A 26,679-nucleotide genomic window follows, 5' to 3' on the forward strand; every position below is an offset into this window, starting at 1 on the left:
GACATTTTCTTTATTCATTCATTAGATACTGAACATTTCGGCTTTTTCCATTTGTTGGATAGTGTAAAAAGAAGCAATAAACATTGCTGAGCAGTAGGCATCTATATAGTATCAAATGGAGTCCTTTGGGTCTTGCGGACCGCAAGAATATATCATAGAGATTCAGCTGTGCATTAAAGCTGAACTTTCACCGGCCAAGGGTCTGTCAAAAGGAAAAGCCATTTATTATGAATATTTGATGCTACCCAGCCTTTAATATTCCAGCTGTCTTCTGCTGTGAAATCCTTGTATGCCCAGACCAATTGGTAAACAGTTCAGCTTCCCAGACCTGCTGAACCTACTAAATTACTAACTGCCCTGCTGAGCTTAGGAGACAAGCTGGCAGGAGACTAGATGCCTAGCTTTGTTTCCTGTGCTAATGAAGCTCAGACCGTCCCCTGGCCTTGAGGAGGCCTAATGGTTCTCCAGAGCACTTTGACTGAGAACAAAAGATGTTTTTACATATCAAAGTGAGAGGTAAAACAACATTCCTGAGGAGGCAGGGAACCACTTGCCCAAGGAAAGAAAAGGCAGGTATTTTCTGTAGACAAGAAGAGAACAGTACAAAGAAGAAGAAAAAAGAGAATGGAAGAACTAGATGGGTAAGAACTTGAGAGGAACAAACAGATGGGGAAGAACTAGATTGAAGGGCTAGAAGAGAGTACTAGAGGAATGAGATGGAAGATGAGGAAGAGCCAGATGGGGAAGTACTAGCTGGGTAAGAACAAGCTGAAAAGGACCTAGATGAGGCAGAATTAAGAGGAGAGAATTAAGATAGAACTTAGAGGGAGCAATAGATAAGTATAGAGAGAAATCAGGCAAGAAAGGAGCTAGTCACAAGAACAGAACTGAAGCTGTGTATATAGGATGTTATGCCAGAGGAATTAAAGCAAGTGGGCTATAGAGCTTGGTGTGCTGAGATTCTATTTGCCGAAAATAGTCCTTGCTGTTAATAGTTCTCTCTCCTGAGCCCCTGGGATGTATAATATTAAGGCTGGTCCCTCTAATATTATACAAGATTTGGGTATACACCCGAGTAGTTTAGCTAGATCATGTGGTGCATCTTCTTCTAGCTTTTTGAGGAACCACCATAGTGATTTTTATATTATTTTCATTGTGGCTGCACCAGTTTTCACTGCCACAAACAGTGACTGAATGTTCCTCTTTCCCCATATCCATGCACGTATCTGCTTTCATTTAAGTTTTCTCATCTTGGCCATACTGAGTGGGGTAAGATGAAATCTGAAATTAATTTGAAATTCCATTTCCCTGATGGCTAAGGATGCCATTTTTTAAAAATTTCATCCATTTGTATTCTTTTGAGAATTCTTTGTTCAGTTTTATAACCTAATTTTAATTGGGTTTGTATTCTTAATGCATCTTGTAACCCTCAGCAGAGAAGCTTCTATTTTCCATAGATAGCTATTAATACAGAGACATATAACTGATCAGGGTACAGAGAATAAAAGACTGTAGAATTCATAGCCCTAAATAGGACATCAATATCACATCTCCTCCTCCCAATGCTCCAAGATCATTGTGGAAGAGGGAACTCAAAGATTATAAGTGCTAGAGGTGGTGACTGACAAGGAAACTATTATCTGGATTCACAGCATGCACACTTGTGAAAGCTCAAGACAGACCAAATCTCAGCATGAAGAGGGGAGGTTAGCATGAAATTCTACCACTTCATGAGGAGGTATTGTTAGTTACTGACTATTGAGAGAGGAAGAGTCACTTTCCTTTAAGAATGAGACCCCTGATAGGTTGATGATGCTCCAGTGGAAGACCACATGTTCAGGAATAAATGGGCAGTGTAGACGGGATCTGATGGTTGTAAAAATGAAAAAGGAAGGGAGATGGACACAAAATTAGATGTGTACAGCAGAGAGTAGTGGATCTGGGAACAGGTGAAGTAGGTAGTGAGTATAATCAAGACATATTGCCAAAGATTCTCATAGAACTAAATAATTTTTTAAAAGTCAATGCTAAATACAGCCTCAAAATATTCTCAGTGAATTTCTCTATGATTTTACACTTGATCAAGGTTCTCAAAGAACTAATAAAATGTCAATGCTAAATTCAAGCCAAAAATATTTTTAGTTAATTTCTCTATGATTTTTATATTTTTACTGATACATTTTCTCTTGCATAGAGAACCAAATGTTGTTTTATAGTAGAATGCTCATTGGAACCTTCTTTTCAATAACTGAAGTAGAACAAGATATTGTAGCTTTTGCTTATCCAAAGATACTTTAGGAAAATAGCCATGGTACATCATGATGATTGAGGACCTTAGAGATCACATAATTCTTTTCCCTTTACCTAGGAAACATCTCAGACAGTAGCACCAATGAAAGAAAGAAACTATATAGAGATATGCGCATATTAAATTGATGAGATGGATGCCATAGCCCATGACCATTATTCTTCATATCTATCACTGTTGATTAGATCAAATAAGATGATAATTTTCCATAAATAATAACCATTAGGCTGCCAACACACTATCTGTGGGTCAAGCAATTTTAATAATTATTTAGTCATAAAAATATATTGGTAGTAATTTCAGGGGATTAGAATAAAATAATTAAGGTGTCAGTTCTATCCCCACCACTCAATATAGACGGCTTCTTTCTTTCTTTTTTTTTTTAATATAAAAGCTCACAGAGACTGAAGTGGCAACCATGGAGCCTGCATGGGTCTGCACCAGGCCCTCTGCATACATGCTGTGGTTCTTTAGTTTGGGGTTTCTGTTGGACTCCTAACAGTGGGACTGGGGTGTGTCTGACTCTTTTGCCTACTCATGGGACCTATTTCCTCCAACTGGATTGCCTTGCCCAGCCTTGATAGGAGGGTATATGGCCTAGTCGTATTGCATCTTGTTATGCTGTGTTTGGTTAATACCCCATGGATGTCTGTAGCAGGAATCTTAGCAGGTCTTATTAATAAAATCAAACCTGAGGCCAGTTATTGGGGTGAATGCTGGAAGATCAGAGAAGCAGAACAAGCCACAGCTTCCTCACCTTGACAGTTACTCAGCTGATCCTGTTTCCTCAGACTGGAAGCTTCCCAGTCGCTCTCAGCTGAACTGCTGCTCAAAAACCTGAGGCTTAACCAGCTAAAAGCTTCTAGTTTCTGGTCCTCACGCCTTATATAGCTTTCTGCTATCTGCCATCACTCCCTGGGATTAAAGGCTCACTTCTTGGGATTAAAGGCATGTGTCACCATGCCTGGCTGTTTCCAATGTGGCCTTGAACTCACAGAAATCCAGAGGGATTTCTGCCTCTGGAATGCTAGGATTAAAGGTGTGAGTGTCACCATTTTCTAGCCTCTGCATCTAGTGGCTGTCCTGTTCTCTGACCCCAGATAAGTTTATTAGGGTACACAATATTTTGGGGAACACAATACCACCACAGATGCCTGCTCTTTCTGAAAAGCAACAGAAGAGCAGTGGATCTGGGGGAGAAGTGAGGTAGAGAGTTGGAAGAAGGAAAGGGAGGAGAGGCTGTAGTTGGGATGTAGTATATGAGAGACGAATAAATAAAATAGAATAAAATAAATGTTTGTTTTGAGGATTTAATGTGTGAGTACTGTACTTAAATCATTTACACCACCTCCTCCTCCCAACTCCTCCTGTGTCCTCCATATTCCCTGTCAAATCTTTAATTAGTTATATAGGATATGATGTATATATGTACATATAAATATACTATGCTAAATGTTCCTTATTTGTGCATATGTTTATAGCTAAACACTTGGGATTGGATAATATAATGGGAGTCCTCATCCCTGAAGAAGACTGATTCTCCATCTCTCAGCTATTAATTGTCTGTAGCTCTTAACCTATGGATAGAGCCTTGAGAGATGTCCCCCATTCTTGGTGGCAGGTCAACTGCATGTAAAACAATATTCCCTACCTTAGAAAGCTTGGGAAGGGGTACGTAAATTACTTTGTAAGTGAGGACTGTTTAATTTCTATCCCAAAACTTTTAATAATGAAATGAGAAGCCTTTAAAAGATGTGTAATTTTAGGCTATAAGAAATATTGGTGAAATTATTAAGGCCACTCCACGTAGTTAAAAGGAGATTTATTTAATGGTGTAACTTACAAATTAAGGGATAGGTAGGTCGTGGGGTCTGGGGAAGGTGTATCACAGTCCAGCGGTGCTCTCTGGAGCTCTGCTTGGTCCACCTCCACTATCCAGGGTCCCGGAACTGAGCGAGCGCCCACCGATCCAGATCTTGGGTTCCCAGGCGCCTCCCTTGGCCCTGTCTTGTAGGCATGGCAGTTGCAGAAGTCTCAATGGGGGTTGGAACTTCCAGATCAAAGCTGGAATGGCTACCCACTACATCTCCCCCTTTTTGTCTAAATAAGAAAGTTCTAACCTAATACAAGACTATATACAAAGGAATGGTTATCAAATATTGTCCAGGAATAATGAGGGATAATGACCTAGATAAGATGGAACTACAACCAATGCAAACAATATCAAGCAAGAAACACATACTAAAATCCAGAGAAGTATAGAGCATAGGTAAATGGCATGTTACAAAGATCATTCCAAAAGGTGTCCTATCCTAAAGAACCTGAATCTAACACTTAATATGTTCTATCTTCTAAGTTGTAACTATAACTGTTAGTCTTCAATCCCATCAAAGACCTGAGAAGGAATATAATGGTACCTGAGAAATGGTAGATGGATGCAAGCAACTTTCGGGAATCTTGCGAGAGTAGACCGAGACAGCTGGCAGCCTGGACAGTCACCTAATGTTTCTCAGCATTGTTGGTGCATTCAAATTGCCTACAGGCCTAAAGTATCTGACAGACCATTTTCAGAAGCAGGAATTCTGAAAGACCATCTTACCCTGTCTTGGCAGAGTACAGTGGTCACTTTCCTTGTGTCCCGCTTGTCCAGAAAGGATAGCATTGCATTTGTACTGTCATCCGTTGAGGCAAGGGCAGTTCTTTGCCCAGTAGGCCATTTTGTGCCAAGAAGACAAACTTCCAAATGGAAATGTCTTAGAAGCCCAACATTCTCTCGGGATCAAGAGTTGGTGCAGCCAGGAGCAATTGTGTCTCACATCAACAGAATTCTAAGTTATTTAAATGGTGCCCAAGGGCTCGAGTTTCCACTTTAAACCTGAGAATATTTAATAACCAATTCTAAACAGAGCCAAAAACAGGTTCCTGCTTCATGTCTCATACTGGCGGCTAGACGCCGCAAAATGGGTTTGAACTACTGGCAGGTTCCTGGCCTGCACGTTTGACCGGCAGTATGGCGGAAATAAGGTGTCTGCCAGCAGCACATTATGCTGTGTGGTAGATTTAGTCTTTACTAGTATATATTAAAAAAAAAAGAGGTTTCTGGGCTACACGTTACTTTGATAAGAGCATAGACCCACTATTTCTGAGAGTTACAGCTCCCAGAGCTGGTGGAAAACGGACCACCACCAAGTTGGGAAACTGAAGTGGGCGGAGCCAGCAGCCACAGCTCCAGTTCAGTCTTAGAATGCTGCAGTTTAAAGCAATAGGTTCACAATAAGACTGATTCAGATGGAATAGTTTACAATGTGAGTAAAATGTACGTAGGCTTAAAAGAGAGAAAAAAGAAATATATACAGTTATATAAACAAATAGATACTTTTTAAAAATAAAGTCTTTAAAGAAACATTAAAGGTAATAAGCCATGTAAAGATGGCTATCACACAGAGAATCTGGATTATGTTGTCTTTGATATTCGTAACTGAAGAAAAACATTTGATTGTAAAAGCTGTTGAGTTATGCTAAAATGTAAATTTTAAAGGTACCCTGACTTCAAAATTTGGATATAAGGATATGTTACTTTGGAAAAGAGTCTCTGCTTTTGTTTCCACAGAAAGCCAGAGGCTATGGATTTGTTCCAGATTAAGATACATCAGGTTTGACCAGCCAAGACCCCCTGAAAGGTCTCCGATGACACCATGGCCCAGATGATCCAACATCCAAAACAGTTTCAGGCAACTGGCTCAGATGATACACCCTCATGGACTACTCCATAATCCTAAAATTTTCTCTGTGTCCCCATAAGATACAGCGCCCCCCTCCAGCAGGAAGTAGTAAGAGAAGCTACGCCCAAATTCCCAAATATACCAAGCTGGCTTTAGAGATGGAATTGGCTCACTCCCCCCCTAAACCCAGACATATTGCTCAAAAAAAAATGGTTAAGAGATTCTTCTGTCCCAAATCAAAAGAACCCTCTGGTGTGGGACAGAGAAAAACCAATATTTTTATTTAAAACCGGTTGATTATAAATACAATCTCTTTCTAAAAAAACAGGGGGGGATAGTTTAGATATGATAAGATAAAAGGGTAGATTAATGAACCTACTTTTAAAGAGTAACAACTTGTTTAAAATGTTTTACATAGCTATAGATTTTAGCTTATTGATACAAATTTAAACTTAATTTTGTTATACTGTATATATATTTCTATTCTTGTTTGAGGTATTATGTTTATGTAACTCATTTAAAATTGTAATGGATAATTAAAAAATAGATTAATAATTAGTCATCTATGATAATCATATTTGTAGCCATGTTAGTTAAGTCTTCTAGGTGTACATAGATATATTTCAGATAGATAGGTAGTCTTCAAACACTTCAAAGACCTACAAAATATGGCATTTAAAATGTTTTAAAAATTTAGACTTTCAGGACAGTGAAACATTTCTGCTCCTGACAGCACTGATTTACTTCAGAGAGGAGTATGGGCATCGAAGACACTCCATATGGAGTTTATCTTAACCTTGACAAAAATAGCCATTTGGGCAAGAAACTGTTCTTGCCTGGACTGCTTAATCAACTGGACATGCAGGACCCATAGAAAGGTAACCACTGAACTTTGCTTGACGAAATGGTCCTTCAGGTTCCTGCTTTGCAGAGGAAACTGCCAGACAGTCTACAGGACACAGAGAAAAGTAAATAAGAGACTCTAGGCCTGTGGGCTGAAGACAGATGCCCCAACTTTACAAGAAAACTTTGGATGACTGTCTAGGCTGTCAGCTGTCTCTGTCTACCCTCCTAGACTCCCAAAAGTTGTTTGCATCCTTCTCCCATTTCTCAGGCAGTATTATATCCTTCTGAGGTCTTTGATGTGGTTAAAGACTAGATACTTACAATTTTCCTTAGTTATAATAAAAGATAAGTTAGATATAAAACCTTAAACTCACAAATATAAGATAGATAGGATCTCTTCTTTAATATTGTAACTGTAATTCTTGCTTGATAATTGTTTTGTTATATGTAATTTTACTATGTTAAAGTTAAAACCTTCCTTTAAAAAAAAAGAAAAGGGGAAGTGCTGTGGATATCCCTATATGTAAATAAACTCTGATTGGCCAATAACCAGACAGGAAGTATAGGCAGAACTAACAGAAAGAAGAATTGAGAAAGGAGGAAGGAAGAGAGACTGCCTGGAGCCGCCGCCAGGACAAGGAAGATGTAAAGTACCGGTAAGCCATAAGCCATGTGGCAAAGTAAAGATTAATAGAAATGGGCTAAATATAAGAGTAAGAGCTAGACAATGACAGGACTGAGCTAATGGCCAAGCAGTTTAAATAATGTAAGAGTCTATGTGTTTATTTTATAAGTGGGCTCTGGGACTGGCGGGACTTGGTGGCGGGAGCTGGAGAGAAATTCTCCAGCTACAAAGAAAAATTTCATAGACCATGTACAGATTAAATACTGAATGCCAGTACCACAAGTATTAGTTAAACCTCATTAAGGATCACACTGTGTTTATGCTTAGGGAAAGCAAGAGAAGCACAGCTGTAGAGTTGCTGATGCATACAACCACCCAGAGAGAAAAAAATGCACTTCAATAAAAGAATGGCAATTTCCCTAATTCTGCATATCTCCTAGAAAAAAAGTAAGCTTTTATAAAAAAAATTCTAAAATACTGGGCAGATCATATCTCTCCACTGCTCTTAGGGCTTCCACAAATCTTGAAGGGTTACCAAATAGAATCCCAGTTCCTTAGTCTGACATTCATAACATTCTATATATGTTCTGAATATATGTTTATAGTTGCAAATTCCACTACTTCACTTCTGGATCAGAAATTATAGCCAGGTCAATTTATTTCATTTCTTAGTGTTCTCAGGGTTTTCATTCTCCAAGAGCAGTCTTTACCATTAGTGTGAAGTCAAACTGAAAATTTAACCCTAAGAACATTCATTACACATTATTCATGTAGTAATCAGAAACACCTGAAATCCAATTGCACACATTGTACTATCTGTAAGAAGGTATTTGATAAAAAAAAAAAAAAATGAATGGGATTTGGCTAGGACATGTGTATATAACCTATTATGGTTCAGATATAAAGTGTCCTCCCAAATGCTCATATTTTGAAGGTTTTGTCCTCAACTAATAGTCATATTGAGAAGTAATCTGAATAGTCATATTGAGAAGTAATCTGAATAGTTTATACTATGTATTATTAGCAATTGGGGTCTAGTGGAGGAAATAGGCCACTAGGAGTTTGCCATTGAAGATTGTGTGTGTGTGTGTGTGTGTGTGTGTGTGTGTGTGTGTGTGTGTGTGTGTATGTGTACATAAATGTGTGTGTGTTCTCTGTCTCTCTCTGTGTCTATCTCTCTCTCATCCATCTCTTTCTCTCTGCCTCTATGTCTGTGTGTGTGTCCCCCACCTTTCTTCTTTCCTAGAAACTATGAAATAAGTGGCTTTTCCACAACATCCTGCTACCATAATGCTCTGATTCACTATTTATAGGTCCAGAAGCAATGCAGCCAAGTGACCACAGACTAAAATCTTTGAAACTCTGAGCCAAAATAAATCATTTTGCTCTTAAATTGTTTCCTTCAGTATTTTTTCATAGAGACAAAAAGTGACATATGATCTTTCTCAGAAACAATTGTTCTTTTTTGTAGATAGCTTACACAGACTGGTAAACTAGAAAACTCTCGGCTTGAGACACAATGAGTCAACATGTGCCCCACCTGTTCTCATTAACTTATTTTTCCAAGTTTATTTAAAATAAGGACTAAGTTCTTCATGCTTTCTTATGCACTTAAAAGAAATTTCTGTATAAAATCACAAAGACTGACAAAAGTCAATACAAGTTATTCATTATTAAAGCAGTTTCATGAGTCAACTTCAAAATAAGTAAACAAAAAATCAACTCAAAAGTATGACACATCACATGAATTTATTGTTATGATTTGGGTTCCCTTTCATTTAAATTACTTTTCTTTCATTACTTAGAAATAAATACAGAAAACCGTTCTACTTTTTCTCCTTGTTTTTGAGCTCTAGAAATGTGGGCATTTGAACTGAATTCCAATTTATGCTTTCAGATTCAGAAAGTGCCCAACTGGTATCTCCAGGATTGAGAAATGGTAAAGAGGAGGTCAACACCCTTGGAAGACTTAACTACTCTGTTTTATAGATGATGAAACAGCAATGTGACAGACTGTGGATACATGATTCTACAAAAGAACATAGGCAGAGATCAACTTCAAATGACTAACAATCCAAAGTTTGCAAAGTCACAGTTTATTTACTTTAAAACACTGCCATACGGATGCATAATTTTCCAAGTCTCTCATATTTTATCTGAATCATTATAACAATGGTACTAATATATGAGGCAACATTCTGATAAGAGAACTTTCATAAACCAATCTATAAATGATTTAAAATAAAGTTTCTGTGTAGAAAAAACAATATAAAATAGGAAAGCTATAGTGTTAGAAGCATTATCTAGCCTACCACTATTTGATCCTTACCTCATACCCACAACTCTGATTAAAGCAATAAGCTGGACACCAGTTCAAAGCTTTTCAGTCCATCCTAGAGGCTGAAATTCTCACACAGAGATTCCTGAAAGTCATTGCCTTAAATAAATGACCAAATGAAACATCAGCAAAACTGACATTATGCAATAAGAAGTAAAAACATCATCTATGGAGCTTACCTAATCATGGCCTCACATACCCATCTTTGTAGCTGAAGATTTCTCCAGTCTTGCCAGGCCCACAGCCACTCAGACCCAAGTAAACACACATATTATTTATAAACTGTATGGCTATGGCAGGCTTCTTGCTATCTAGTTTTTATATCTTTTTTTTAAATTTTTTTTTAAATTTTTATTCTGGGAGGAGGGGACTGAACCTACCTGGACTGAGTCTACCAGGTTGATCTCAGTCTGCGGGGGAGGCTTTGCCCTGGAGGAGGTGGGAATGGGGGGTGGGCTAGTTTTAATATCTTAAATTAACCCATTTCTATTCATCTATAAGTTGCCATATGGCTTGTGGCTTACCAGTATCTTTACATCTCACTTCTCAAGGTGGCAGCAAGCAGTGTCTCCTGACTCAGCATTCCACTTCCCAGAATTCTCCTCTGTCCTTAACCCACCTGCACTATACTTCCTGCCTGGCTACTGGCCAATCAGCATTTTATTTATCAGTCAATCAGAGCAATGCCTTCACAGCATGCAGAAAGACATCCCACAGAACATCTTTGTACTGCATCACAAATACTACGTTTCCATTTTACAAGGAAAAAATTATCAAATGACATTTCCTGGATCTCCAGGTACTATAAGAAAACCACACTCTACCAAGTCATGTCATTAAGACAATAAAGTAGTTAAGTTTGAAAGAGTACTATATATCAACTAATTCTTATTGTGAAAAACAAAACACTGTAAGTGACTGATAGAATAGGGACTATCACCAGGCTCTGTTGGTTTCAATCTGAGCTCTGTAACTCTTTAGCTATGTCAACTCAATCCCTATCTCCATATTTAATCTCTAAAATGGGCTAACAGAATCACCAAACAAATGGTTTTGTTGTATTACATACAGATAAACCTATAGAAAGCCTTTAGAATAGTGTTTCATACATAGTAAAATGTAAGCTTTAAATTAACATGATGGAATAAAAGAACTATAAATATAAGTATAAAATTTCAATTTGAGTTTTCAAAAATCTAATTAAAAGCCTGAGATGTTTGGTGCATGTCTGTAATTCCAACATTCAAAGTCTAAGGTAGGAGATCAATCCAATATTGATGTCAGCCAACACTGTATAGCAAGTGTAAAGCCAGCATGTGTTATACATCAAAAATCACAGGGTTTTTTCTTGTTTTGTTTTGCTTTGCTTCTTTTTTAGAAAAAAGCTAGGCATGGTGGCACCAACAACTAAAATCTCAACACTAGGTTGGCTAAGCCAAAAGAATTGCAAGTTGAAAGCCACCCTGGGCTACATCATAAGACCTTGTCTCAAAACAGGCCCTTCAATTCTAATTAACAAAATTATTAAGTAGTAACCTGCTGGGATAAACCATATTACATCAGGATCTGAAAGAAATGAGAATTACCACATGCAGATGACAAAGTAAGGAGGAAGTTTAAGAGCTATTTGCTGTGGAATATCATTCTGTGTGCTGTGAATGTGTTGCTCTGATTGGTTGATAAATAAAATGCTGATTGGCCAGGAGCCAGGCAGGAAGTATAGGTGGGATAAACAGACAAGGAGAATTCTGGGAGAGGAAGGCTGAGTAAGGAGATGCCAGCCCACCATCCAGGAAGCAGCATGTACTGGCACACAGGTAAAGCCACAGAACATATGATGACATGTAGATTAACAAAAATGGACTGAGTTTAAGTGCAAGAGCTAGTCAGTAGTAAGCCTGAGCTAATGGCTGAGCAGTTTTAATTAATATAAGCTTCTGTGTGTTTACTTGGGTCTGAGCAGCTGCAAGACTGGTGCATAGGAGAGATTTGTCCTGACCACAGGCCAAGTGGGACAGAGTAAAACTTTCAGCTATAGCTATTAGATAGAAATATATGGAAATTGTATGGGGTCCTGTAATTGATAGATACTGTAAGAAAGCAGCCTTCACTAGATCAGTATAGGAAATACCTCCCACTTCCCTGCTTAAGCTACACTCTGTGCTAGCAATGTAACTTACTGTTGATTGGAGTATAATGCAGAAGATATTCCTGCACAGGCTAATATACTAAGTATTGACAGTATCTTAGGTCAAAAGTTTGGTTTTGAAATTTTAAGATTTGACAAATCAGTGCTAAATGTATTAATGTACTGATTCTGTGATTATGAAAGGGTTGTTCTTTTCATCCTTATACTCCAAATTGTAATTAATAAAGTGGTGACTAAAGGTGTCAGTTCATGCTATGTGGTGGTATTGTGTTCCCCCAAATATTGTGCACTCTAATAAACTTATCTGGGGTCAGTGAACAGAACAGCCACAATATTAAACATAGAGGTTAGACAGTGGCAGCACATGCCTTTAATAATAATAATAATAATAATAATAATAATAATAATAATAATCCTCCTAGCATTCCTGGATCTCTGTGAGTTCAAGGTCAAGCATGATGACTCACGCCTTTAATCCCAGAAAGTAATGGCAGGAGGCACAAAGGTATTTAAGGCATGAGGACGAGGAACTATAGCCTGGTTAAGCTTTTAGGCTTTTAGCAGCAGTTCATCTAAGACCCATTCAGATGAGGACTCAGAGGCTTCCAGTCTGAGGAAACAGGATCAGTTTAGGAACTGGCAAGGTGAGGTGGCTGTGGCTTATTCTGCTTCTCTGATCTTCCAGAATTCACCTCAATACCTGACTTCAGGTTTGATTTTTATTAATAAGACTGTCTAAGTTTCATGCTACAATGCTAAGATTAAAAGAACTGAGAAATATGTTTTTAACTGTTGTTAAATTATATGTATGTATGTATGCTTGCATGGAGTTATGTGAACAAAAGTACAGAAGACCACTAAGGCTAAATGTGTCATGCTATGGATATCTGTATGCTGGGAACAGGAGGGCAGAGTCAGGAGGCGATGCCAGCCATGAGATCAGGTTAAGGGCATGTGCTACCACTGCCAGACTTCAGCTTAATGGCTATTTGACCTCTGATCTCCAGGCAACTTATTTATTAACATACAAATAAAATATCACATTTCATCACAAATAAAATATCACATTTCCCCCTTTTATTCTAATTTAAAAAAGAAAAGAAAAGAAAAGATTTCTGGGCTACATGCTGCTTTGATAGAAGCATAAACCCATTGCCTCCCAGAGTCCAGTGGTGAGCATGGTTTCTCTGAAGCTGGCAGTGGGTGTACCATCGCCATGTTGGAAAGCTGAGGTGGGCGGAGTCATTCAGTACTAACCACTGCAGTTTAAAGCAATAGGTTCACAATAAGGCAGATGCAGATGGAATAGTTTACAATGTGTGTAAAGATGTACATAAGCTTGAAAGAGAGAGAAAAGGGAATATATGCAGTTATATAAATAAATACGTTTTAAAAAATTAAGTCTTTAAAGAAAAAGCAGAAGTAATATAAAAACATGAGCCACATAAAGATGGATATCACACAGAGAATTTGGATTATGTTGTCTTTGGGATTTTTAACTGCAGAAAGACATTTGATTCTAAAAGGCTGCTGAGTTAAACCAACATGTATATTTTAAAGGTATCTTGACTTTAAAATTTGGATCTAAGGATATGTTGCTTTGGAAAGGAGGCTCTGCTTTTGTTTCCACAGAAAGCCAGAGGCTATGGATTTGTTCCAGATTAAGATACATCAGGTTTGACCAGCCAAGACCCCCTGAAAGGTCTCTGATGACACCATGGCCCAGATGATCCAACATCCAGAACACATTCAAGGCAACTAACTCAGACAATACAGCCTCACAGACTACCCCATAATCCTAAAATTTTCTTTATGTTCTCATAAGAATATGGCACCCTCATCCAACAGGATGTAGTATGAGAAGCTTCACCCAAATTCCCCAATATACCAAGCTGGCTTTGGAGATGGAATTGGCTTACTCCATCTCTATACCCAAGCATATTGCTAAAAAAAAAAAAAAGGTTAAGGTTAAGAGATTTTTTTGTCCCATATCAGAAGAGCCCTCTGGTGTGGGGACAAAGAAAAACCAATATTTTTATTTAAAAGAGGTTGATTATAAATGCAATCTCTTTCTAAAGAGAAGGGGATAGTTTAAATATGATAGGATGAAAGGGTAGACTCAAAACCTACTTTTAAAGAACAACAACTTGTTTAGAAATGTTTAATATTACTATAGATTTTAGTTTTTTGATACAAGTTTAAGCTTAATTTTGTTATAATATATATACATATATATTTCTACTCTTGTTTAAGGTATTATGTTTGTACAGCTCATATGAAATTGTAATGGATAATTATGAAATACAGATTAATAATTAGTCTTCTATGATAGTCAAACTTATAGTCATGTTAAGTTTTCTAGGTATACATAGATATAATTCAGTTAGGTAGCTAATCTTCAAACACTTCAAGGGCCTACAGAATATGGCATTTAAAATAGTCATTTGGGAAAGAAACTGTTCTTGCCTGGACTGTTTGATCGACTGGACATGCAGGACCCATAGGAAGGTGACTTGGCAAAATCAGGTTCTGCTTCACAGAGGAAACTGCCAGACATTCTACAGGACACAGAGAGAAGCAGCTGAGAGACTCTAGGCCTGTGGGCTGAAGACAGATGCCCCAACTTTACAAAGGAACTTTGGATGACTTTCCAGGCTTCCAGCTGTCTCTGTCTACTCTCTCAAGACTCCCAAAAGTTGCTTGTGTCCTTCTTCCATTTTTCAGGTAATCTTATATTCTTCTGAGGTCTTTGATGTAGTTGAAGATTAGATAGTTATAATTTCCTTAGTTATGATAAAACACAAGTTAGATATAAAACCTTAGACTCACAAATAAAGGACAGATATATCTTCTTTAATTTTGCCAAGTAGGTATCATAAGTATAATTCTTGCTTGATAATTGTTTTGTTATATGTAATTTTACTATGTTAAAGTTAAAGCCTTCCTTTTTGAAAAAAAAAGAAAAGGGGAAGTGCTGTAGATATCTGTATGCTGTGAATGTGTTGCTCTGTTTGGTTAATAAATACAGTGCTGATTGGCCAGTGGCCAGGCAGGAAGTATAGGCAGGACAAAGAGAGAGGAGAATTCTGGGAACAGGAGGGCTGAGTCAGGAGATGCTCCAGCTGCCGCCATGAGAAGCAAGGTGTAATGATACCAGGAAGCCACGAGCCACATGGCAACTTATAGATTAATAGAAATAGGTTAATTTAAGATATAAGAACTAGATAACAAGAAGCCTGCCACTGCCATACAGTTTATAAGTAATATAAGTCTGTGTGTTACTTGGGACTGAGTGGCTGCAGGCCTGGGTGGGACTCCAGATAACTCCAGCTATAGTGTCAGAACCTCTAGAGATGAAATTGTAGGTGATTGTAGGCCTCTGGATGTGGGTGCTGGGAACTAAACTCAGGTCTTCTGTAAGAGCAATACATACTCTTAATCCCAGATACCTTTCTCTAGCCATGAGACTATAAATTTCAAGTTGCAATGACACCAAGTCAGGCTATGTTATGTACCAAGAAATAATGAACTCCTCATCATCTTCAATTCAACTTAAAATATCAGCCACTATCGTATAATCATTTTTGTTTGTTTTTCGAGACAGGGTTTATCTGTATAACAATCCTCACTGTCCTAGAACTAGCTCTGTAGACGAAACTGGCCTTGAACTCACAGAGATCCACCTATCACTGACTCCAGAGTGCTGGGACTAAAGTCATGCACCATCACCACCCAGCACTACCATATAATCTTGATGCAAGTGTCACATCACTTTAGATCATAGTTTCTAATACACATTGAACTGTGCAACTATGATTTTGTCCCCAGTGTTTTTCATTTACCCTCCTGGATACAATTTTTGAGAAAGGGTCTTATATATCCCAGGCCATATATACAACTTCTGATTTTTCTGCTCCCACCTACTAAGTGCTGAAATTATAGGCATGTGCCACAATACCCAGAACCAGATACATTTTTTTTCTCTTCCCAGAATTCTGGCATGTGGTAACTATATTAATAAGGCTCCTTGGTTCCCTAAGTTCAACTTAGTTTGTCCACCATGGTAAAATGTTGCATAAAGAAAGGTAAATTAAGGCTTACAATTACTGAGTTTCCAAATTTCCTTAGGTTCCTTCCTTCCCTCAACTAAAGATCTCCATACCTCCTAAGAAAACATGCTTTCCATGATCTATCATCTGCTTGTTTTGAGTTCTTCATCTATTCCTTGTGGCTTCCTTATACCTACACCACAGTGAGTCATTTTGCAAATTCACTCTGTTCAAATAGTCTCAAATGAAGTGCCTCATTTGTATCATTTGGGACCTGTACTGACTCAGCAAACTGAAAAACCTTGATATAACATTCATTTGGTACTCACTTACTAGTTGGGAATGTGCCTGTTGAACCTTTACTGAACTACTAATAGATGATCATTTTTATCCAGAAAAGTTTACTTACATGATAGTTAAACTTAACATTATTTACATATACAGTTCTAATTTATTGATGGCCAGAATATTAAATCAGAAAATAGAAGTAGTAAACTGTATTTGTTACTTGAATCTGAACTTTTTTCTGTAGCTTTGCCTCAAAAATGTAGTAGTAGGAATGTTGTGTGAAACTATTCCAGGGAGGCATGAATAAACATCTACTGACTTCAGATAGGAACTGACAACAGACCAAAGTATGAATATTACCCAAGTGTAACTTGGTGAACTAATGAGTTTTATGGGAGTTACTTACACAATGGCATCACCAAAAGCCCATCCCAGCATGGGTGACAGTTCACAAAAGCTGGAAACTTGGAGTGCACTACTCAACCTTCAGGTAACTCAACAGGTTGGATAGTGTCCTTTCCAGGTACCTCAGTTGGCATAAGCCTTTTCTGGTCAGCTCAGCTGGTCTCTGCTTCTTCCAGACATCTCATCTTGTCTGAGAGTGTCTCTAAGCAGTCTTTAGAGCTTATTTATATACACTAAGGGAGGGAGAGACCTAATGAATCTAGTCAGTTTCAGAGACTTCTTGAAGCTATTACATTGTTTGCATCCTGACCTTAATGAACTTCTCTGCAGTATAAATGGTTTTACCTCTTTTTAGAACATCCTCTTGCTTTACCTTTCTTTTCATACTGTATTTTATAACAAACTTCCTTCAAAGATGAAAGGTTTTACCTCAGAAGAAATTGCTGTATAATAAAGTATCAGAGAACTATGCTCTAGATCTGACTTTTCTAATAACTTACTATGAAGTCTTAGGAAAATATTTTTTTTTCTTTCTTAGCCTCAGTTAATTTAAGTATAAAATTTAAGATTAAATTAGATATTATATGTGTGTTTTTCAACAACTGCCCTACTAAAGCTCCAGGATCTGGTATTTCTGACTATACTGTTAGTTCCTAGAAAACATTAACTGTCTTCCCAAAGTATTCTTTACATTAGAATGATCTGGAGCATCTGGTTGAATACAAATTGCTGGGAGGTTTCCTCCAAGTTTTGGCATTACAACCTTCTGCAAAGCCAGCCCAAATTCTGGCTTGCAAACACCAAACACTGAGAATTATTGGTACTAACATATGATTGAAATTAAGAACTAGTGAATAGGCCATTGTTGACAACCAAAGCTGCTAGAAGATCAAGCACAGGAGATGTAATAAAATAAATGACAAAGTAATATAGCAAATGGATTTTTTCAAACATATAAGTAAGAAGATATGAAAACAAACAAAAGGAAACAATAGCTCTTTTAAGAATGAGAACTCTCAATATACACCATATATCTTAAGTTGAGTTAGTTCATTTATTTCTACTAAATATAAAGAGTGTCAAACTTAATATCCAGACCCAAGTCTTTGGTAGTCTCATCCATACAAGCCATGAGTTATTTTTAACTTGAAAGAGCATAAACAAGAAGAGGTATCTAATTCAAGAGATATATAATCATTTTGCCCTTGCTGTAAAACAAAACACTTTACTCTGCTGTTTCAGAAAGGATTTATTTTCCTCTTGTTTGACATAATTGCTAAGATGCTTGAATATCTGTTTTTCTAAGCTCAAGCAGGATGTTAGAAAACAATATAAACAGGAAAGGTGACAACATTGAGGATAAAAATAAGAAGCAGCTGTGGGAGAAATATAATAAATGCTCTTTCTTAGAACAAAAATTAACCAAGAAAAGGAACTACTCTGTTCAAAGTCTTTAAGATGATAGGAAAACATGTAATACATTTTTAGAAACTTGATCCTACAAGTGAAAGTGTAAAAGCTTCAAGACTCAAAGAGGTGAGTTTTATTCATTTAAAATCTCTACCTTATTTAGAACACCTATCTTAGTCCAGGGAAATCAGACTAAAGGAATTAATAAGACAGAAATGGTTTAATTTTCCATATTGGGACCATAAATATGTAAAAATTCTAAGAATACAAGTCCAGTCTTGTGTCCCTCAAACCCAGAGATTACTGTAAAATGCTGATAAAAGATAGAAAGAAACAGAATATATTAAAATAACCATCCTCACAAAAGTAATGAGGAGCAAATTCCATTTCCAAGAATATTGGACAAATAGTCAAATGTAAAAAAATAAAAATAGAGGGGCAATACCAAGGAATAAAATAGCTATAACTTAGAATCAGAAAGATAAATACTAGCTGTTTTCTTTTATGTATGGGATCTAGAATTTAAAAAGATTCATGAAAGCAGAAGAGATTCCATTCATGAAGAGGAAAGGAATTGGTAAAAAGAGATAGAAAGGGGCAAGGGAGGACAATGGGATGAGTATAAACAAAACACATTAAATACAATGAATGAGAATGTCATAATTTCTTTAAATATATGCTAACAAAAATGTAAAGTAAAAAACAAAACAAATGAAAACCCAAAAGAAGGTTATTTAATCGTTTCCAATAAAATAATATTATGATAATACTAAAGTATTCCAAGCCTAAGGAGTCATTTCTAACAGTGATAGTTTACAGATGAGATAAGAGTTTGGTGTAGTTGAAGTTTTCCTCGTCCTGCCTGGCCCATGGTCAGAACAAATTTCTCTCACCCACCATTCTCACAGCCAAGTAAACACACAGAGACGCTTATATTATTTAAAATGTTTGGCCTAATGGCTCAGGCTTCTTGCTATCTAGTTCTTATATCTTAAATTAACCATTTTCTATAAATCTATACCTTGTCACGTGGCTCATGGCTTACTGGTATCTTACATCATGCTTTTCATCATGGTGGCTGGCAGTGTCTCTGACTCAGACTTCCACTTCCCAGAATTCTCCTCTCTCCTTGTCGCACCTATACTTCCTGCCTGGCTACTGGTCAATCAGCACTTTACTTATCAATTAGTCATCCACAGCAGTTTGGTATGTCTGAGGGAATATCAAATAAAAGGGATGATAAGATTGTAAGATCCAGAATACTAGGAAGTCTGTTGTGAAACAGTCTATCCTAAAAATGGTAATATAAACAAGACTAAAATAGCAATATTAATGGACATGATAATGTAGAAGGAGAGGAGAATCTCAGGGGGCCATATTCCTGGACAAAGAACTACAGGCAACTGAAGATTGCTGATAGAGGAAGAATTAACCTCTCCTACGAATGATCCCTCTAATCGGTTGTCCAACATAAAGTGGTCAGTCCTGAAAGCATGTACAAACAAACAATAAAAATGGACTAAGCAGGTTATATTTATGTACTTGTACACACACACACACACACACGTACATATAAACAACAATAGGGAAGAATGGGCTATCAATTTGAGAGGAGTGATGTGGAAGAAGTTACGGTGAGGGGACTTGGGAGAAGCTGGACAGGAGAAAGTGATTTAATTATATTTTAATTAAAATATTTTAAAATTAAAATGAAACAAACATGTTTTATATCACTAATAATAAATTAATAAACCTGAAAAAAGAAAGTAAAGAATGTTGAAAAACAGTTTTGGGGTAGGAGGACTAAGATATAAGGTTAACAAGGTGAGTAAAGGCCCTATAACATCATGTTTGAGTTCTGGTTTTACTCTCAAGACAAGAAAATGGCATTAAATTTTTAAATATATAATTTAGTGTGCATTATTGAAGGAAACAGATAAGGAATAGAGATGAATGGAATCAATATTTTAGGCAGTAAGCTAACTAAAAGCTTTTGTTAGAGTCCAAGTGGAAAACAGCATTGAAGTAAACTGGGCTAGTAGAAGGAAAATAAAATAATCTAAGAGACATGGAGGGTAAAATTGGCAGATTTTGGTAACTGCTTCAATTTGGAGAAGAAAGGTAGGAAATTGGCAAAAATGACTACAATTTTCTGCCTTAAACAATTGGGTACATGATAATATTATGAACTCAAATATGAAAAAGGAAAAGGAAGAGGAGTGTTTTGTTGTGTTTACTCTTCAGAAAAGAGTGAGAGGTGGAGGAGATACTTTAATCATCCTTAGTTTGAGGTGTTTGTGGAATACCTAAACGGATGTGTCAAAAAGAAAGGTGGATATAGATATAAAAGACATCAAAAATAGAAAATAAAATGTAACACTTTGATATGATAGGTAAAATTAATAATAAAAGACTGGAGAGACTTGCTTTTATGACATCACAATATGGTCTTTAGAGAGATGTAGAGAGTTGTCCAAGAGGACCTTCAAAATTTCTTTTGACAGTAACAATAACAGCCTGAACTGATGATTTGTTTTCCAAATGCAATGTAATGTATAAGTACCAGAGATCAGGGTAATCTAGGCCCTCTGGAGGTAAATTGGGAGGTAGCATTCATAATATTCATATTTTCTTTCAAGGATTAAGTTTTCTTACCCGCCAATATCTTGCTTCACAAAGTCCCCAGGTTCTTGCCGTCTTGATTCCCCTTGGCCAGTGGTTCCAGGGAGAATACTAATCAGGAAAAGAAGTCCAAATCTGGTCACATAGAAATGCCACATTTGTGTGATTATCATCTTCTTAGACTAGACAGCAGCTTGGAGAGACCTATGAGATCCACAATACAGAGGGAGGGGACCAACAAAGGATAGAAAACAAAGGGAAAGAAGAGGTTTAGAAAGATTTAAAATGACTTAGCTTCTCTAGTATCCAGCCAGTTGCTTGATATTTCAAAGCTGATCAAGGTCAAAAAGATTCATTCCCAATATATGTTTCTTCTGAACATAACAGAATTCTCCCAAGAAAGAGCAAAAGGCAGAACAAAGCTCCTCTAGGTCAATCACCAGAAAAATGAAGTTTCTGCTGCATCTCTGTCCTTGGCTTCCTGAATGACTGGGTGAGTTGTAGAACTTCCCTGAGCCTCAGTTACCTCTTGTAATATAAAAGTTTAAAATACTTTCCCATGAAGCTAGAGAGATGGCATAAGGTTGTCCAAAGGACTTGTGTTCAATCCCAAGTACCCACAGGGTGGCTCACATCTATCTATAACTTTAGTTTCTGGGGTTCTGACACTCTCTTCTGGCTTTTGTGGGCACCAGGCATACACACATTTCACAGACATACATGTAGGCAAAACACTCATACCCATAAAATAAACTAAAAATAAAAAAATTTAAAGATAACCTCTCCTGTCTCTATTCTATTTCCCTTAATCACTTGTTTGATCTATCACATCACAGGGGACTTTGGTTTAGTTAACTACATAACTCTGCAAAAAAATATGTAAACTAAGACCTGAAGTCTCCTTATGGCATCATGAATATTGTCTCTCATCTTTCTAGAGTTAAAATTTTTTCCAAAATATTGAAAGGCTTAAGTAAACAGATAAGATCCCCAGAATGAAAAAAAAATGCTGGGTGACACAGTATAATGGATCTTGAATAACAATGCATTTCCCCATAAAGAGTTAATCAAGGATAAGGCTGACTCCTTTACAAAGGGTTCACAACATAAAAAAAGAAATCAAAGCCTAGCTGCATAGCGTAGACTTTCTTAAATTATCAAATTATACCAATGATAAATAATGATTATGTAAAGAAGACAAGCATTGTTTTATGAACTCTATACTTTAAAAGACATATAAGATATGAGGTTAATAGCCAATGAAATTGTACTTACTTATTATCTCTAAACTGTTTTTTTCACATTTTAAACATTAAACATTCCACATCAAAACTAATATTTTTAAGTCATATCAGTACATTTCAGAGACAGTGTGGGTACATTAAACATTTTTCAAGGAAGGTTTAAGCAAAAGACAAATCCATAAAATATATCCCCATATGGAGAAGAATTCTGATTGATTAAATGAATAACGTCCCAAACCCCCACCCATTGCTGCCTCAGTTTCAGGCCATCAGGGAAGACTCTTGCAGACAGGCTTCCCCACTAACACCCCCCATTAGACCCTGCAGTCTACAAGACCCACTACCTACCCCAAACCTACTCACTACCCTACAATCTCATGGCCTCCCTGAGACACAGAATCTGCCAGCTCCAATTAGACCAAGAGCTCTGATTGGACCAAGAGTGGGCCCCTGAGACACAAACACAGCAAGCACAGATTGGACCAAGAGCAGTTCCTTCAGACACAGACACCACTTGCAACAATTGGAGGAACAGATGGATAGACACCAGTGGAAAAATACATACAACAACACAAAGAGCAATACAGCACCACGAGAACCTAGTGATTCTACAACAGCAAGACCTAAACATCACAACATAGAAGAAGCAGAAGAAAGATACCTTAAAAATAACTTGATGAAGATGATAGAGGTTTTAAAGAGGAAATGAAAAATTCCCTTAAAGAAATTGATGAAAAACACACAAAAAAAGAAGAAATCAATAAATTCCTTAAAGAAAGCCAAAAAAATGAAGAAAAGGCAGGTGAAGGAAACAGTTCAAGACCTGAAAATTGAAATAGAAACAATGAAGAGGATACAAACTGAGGGAATTCTGGAAATAAAAAATCTGAGTAAACAAATAGGAACTACAGATGCAAGCATAACCAACAGATTGCAAGCGATGGAAGAGAGAATCTCTGGTGTGGAGGATGCAATAGAGGAAATAGATTCATCAGTCAAAGAAACACTAAAGCCAAAAAAGTCATAACACAAAACATCCAGGAAATCTGGGACACCATGAAAAGGTCAAACCTAAGAATAATAGGGTTAGAAGGAGAACACCAGCTCAAAGGCACAGAAAATATATTCAACAAAGTCATAGAAGAAAACTTTCCCAACTTAAAGAAGGAAATACCTATGAAGATATAAGACGCTTATAGAACACCAAATAGACAAGACCCCCCAAAAATGTCCCCTTACCACATAATAATTAAACCACTAAACATACAGAATAAAGAAGTAATATTAAGAACAGCAAAGGCACAAGGCCAAGTGACTTACAAAGGCAGACTCATCAGAATAACACCCAACTTCTCAATGGAGACTCTGAAACCTAGAAGGTCCTGAAAAGACATAATACAGACACTAAGAGACCCCAGATGCCAGCCCAGACTACTATAACCAAGAAAACTCTCAATCACTGTAGACAAAGTACACAAGCTATTCCAAGACAAAACCAGACTTAAACAATGCCTATCCACAAATCTAGCCCTACAGAAAGCACTAGAAGGAAAATTCCAACCTAAGGAAGTCATATACTATCACAAAAACACAGGCAATAGATAACTGCATAGCAGCAAATCCCAAAGAAGGGAAATACACACACACTACCACCAAAAGATAACAGGAATTAACAACTACTGGTCATTAATATCCTTTAATATCAATGGACTCAATTCACCTATAAAAAGACACAGGCAAACAGAATGGATACAAAAACTGGATCCATCCTTCTGCTGCATGCAAGAAACATACCTCAGCTTCAAAGACAGACACTATCTTAGAGTAAAAGGCTGGGAAAGGACTTTCCAATCAAATGGACTTAAGAAGCAAGCTGGTGTAGATATACTATATCTAACAAAATAGACTTCCAAATAAAATTAATCAAAAGAGATGGAGAAGGACACTTCATATTCATCAAAGGAAAAATTCACCAAGATGAAGTCTCAATTTTTATTTATGCCCCAAATACAAGGGCACCCAGATATGTAAAAGAAATACTACTAAAGCTTAAATCACACATCAAACCCCACACATTAATAGTGAGAGACTTCAACATCCCACTCTCACCAATGGACAGATCTGCCAGACAGAAACTTAACAGAGAAATAAGGGATCTAACAGATGTTACGACTCAAATGGACTTAATAAGTATCTACAGAACATTCCACCCTAACTCAAAAGAATATACCTTCTTCTCAGCACACCATGGAACCTTTTTTAAAATTGAACACATACTCGAACACAAAGCAAATTTCAACAGATACAAAAACATTGCAATAGCCTCCTGTGTTTTATTGGACCACCATGGCTTAAAGTTAGAGTTCAATAACAACAGAAATTACAGAAAGCCTACAATCGCATGGAAACTGAATAATGCTGAGCTGAATCACCGATGAGTCAAGGAAGAAATAAAGAAAGAAATTAAAGACTTCCTAGAATTCAATGAAAATAAATGTACAACAAACCCAAACTTATGGGATACTATGAAAGCAGTGCTAAAAGGAAAATTCACAGCACTAAATGCTGACATAAAGAAGTTGGAGAAATCTCACACTAGTGACTTAACAGCACACCTGAAAGCTCTAGAAGAAAAAGAAGCAAACTCATCCAGGAGGAATACATGCCAGGAAATAATCAAATTGAGGGAGGAAATCAATAAAATAGAAACAAAGAAAACAATGCAAAGAATCAATGAAACAAAGAATTTGTTCTTTGCAAAAATCAACAAGATAGACAAACCCTTATCCAAACTAACCAAAAGGCAGAGAGAGAACATCCAAATTAGCAAAATCAGAAATGAAAAGGGAGACATAACAGACATACTTCAAAAACCTGTACACCACAAAATTGGAAAATCTGAAAGAAATGGACAATTTTCTGGATAGGTAACACATACCAAAATTAAATCAAGACCAAATTAACAATTTAAATAAACCTATAGCCCCCAAGGAAATAGAAATAGTCATTAAAAGTCTTCCAACTAATAAAAGCCCAGGACAAGAGGGTTTCAGTGCAGAATTCTACCAGAATTTCAAAGAAGAGCTAATATCAATACTCTTCAAATTGTTCCACATAATAGAAACAGAAGGAACATTACCAAACTCCTTTTATGAGGCTATAGATACTCTGATTCCCAAACCACACAAAGATGCGACAAAGAAAAAGAATCTCCCTCATGAAAATTGATGCAAAAATACTCAATAAAATACTGGCAAACAGAATCCAAGAACACATCAAAGAAATTATCCACCATGACAAAGTAGACTTCATCCCAGAGATGCAAGGATGGTTCAACATATGAAAATCTGTCAATGTAATATACCATATAAACAAACTGAAAGAAAAAAAAAACTGCATGATCATCTCATTAGATACCAAAAATCCCTTTGACAAACTCCAATAACCCTTCATGATAAAAATCTTGGAGAGATCAGAACACAAGGAACATATCTAAACATCATAAAGGCAATTTACAGCAAGCCAATAGCCAATATCAAATTAAATAGAGAGAAACTCAAAGTGATTCCACTAAAATCAGCAACAAGACAAGGCTGTCTACTCTATTCAATGTAGTACTCAAAGTTCTATCTAAAGCAATAAGACAACAAAAAGAGATCAAGGGAATATAAATTGGAAAGGAAGCTATATGCAGATGATATGATAGTATACATAAGTGACCCAAAAAATTCAATCAACTCCTACAACTGATAAACACCTTCAGTAGTGCAGCAGAACACAAGATTAACTAAAAAAATCAGTAGTTCTCCTATATACAAGTGATAAATGTGGTGACATATTGTATACCCCGATAACACTTCACTGGGGATCGAACAAAGCCAGCCACTATATTAAACATAGAGGTCAGGAAGTGGTAGCACACACCTTTAATTCTAGCATTCAGGAGGTAGAGATCCATCTGGATCTCTGTAAGTTCAAGGCCACAATGGGAACAGAGTCAGGCATGGTGGCACATGCCTTTAATCCCAGCACTAGGAAAGAAAGAAGATGGCAGAGCACAGAAAGGTATATAATGTGTGATTAAACTCTTTAGACTGAGGATTTCATAGAGGTAAGGTCTACTAGCTAGCTTGCTCTGCTTTCTGATCTTTCAGCTTTCACCCCAATATCTGGCTCTGGGTTTTCTATTAATAAGAGCATTTAGCAATTCATGTTACAGATAAATGGGCTGAGAAAGAAATCGAAGAAACATCACCGTGTACAATAGCCACACATAATATAAAATACCTTGAGATAACTTTAAGTAAGCAAGTGAAAGACGTGTATTTGAACTTTAAGTCATTGAAGAAAGAAACTGAAGAAGATAACAGAAAATGGTAAGATCTCCCATGCTCATGGATAGGTAGGATTAACATAGTAAAAATAGTAATTTTACCAAAAGCAATCGACAGATTCAATGCAATCCCCATCAATATCCGAATGCATCTCGTCACTGACCTGGAAAGAATAATATTTAGCTTCATACAGAAAAACAAAAAACCCAGGATAGCAAAAACAATTCTGTTCAATAAAGCAACTTCTGGAGGCATCACCCACCATTCCTGACCTCAAGCTCTACTATAGAGCTATAGTAATAAAAACAGCTTGGTATTGGCATAAAAACAGAAATGTGG

General features: G+C 36.9%; 1 protein-coding gene across 2 annotated transcripts in view; it reads right to left on the bottom strand.

Moving 5' to 3' along the window:
* Gabra3 (gamma-aminobutyric acid type A receptor subunit alpha3) overlaps positions 1–26,679 on the bottom strand; it is a 318,197-nt gene that overhangs the window by 207,877 nt on the left and 83,641 nt on the right. For both annotated transcript variants that reach the window (XM_052741044.1, XM_052741055.1), the window contains exon 2: positions 20,796–20,966. In XM_052741044.1, the coding sequence (XP_052597004.1) occupies positions 20,796–20,935 (140 nt within the window). In that variant the 5' untranslated portion in view covers positions 20,936–20,966. The remainder of the gene's footprint in view (positions 1–20,795; positions 20,967–26,679) is intronic.

This window comes from Peromyscus californicus, unplaced genomic scaffold (assembly GCF_007827085.1).
Source record: "Peromyscus californicus insignis strain IS unplaced genomic scaffold, ASM782708v3 Scaffold_10__1_contigs__length_136768540, whole genome shotgun sequence".
NCBI lineage: Eukaryota > Metazoa > Chordata > Mammalia > Rodentia > Cricetidae > Peromyscus > Peromyscus californicus.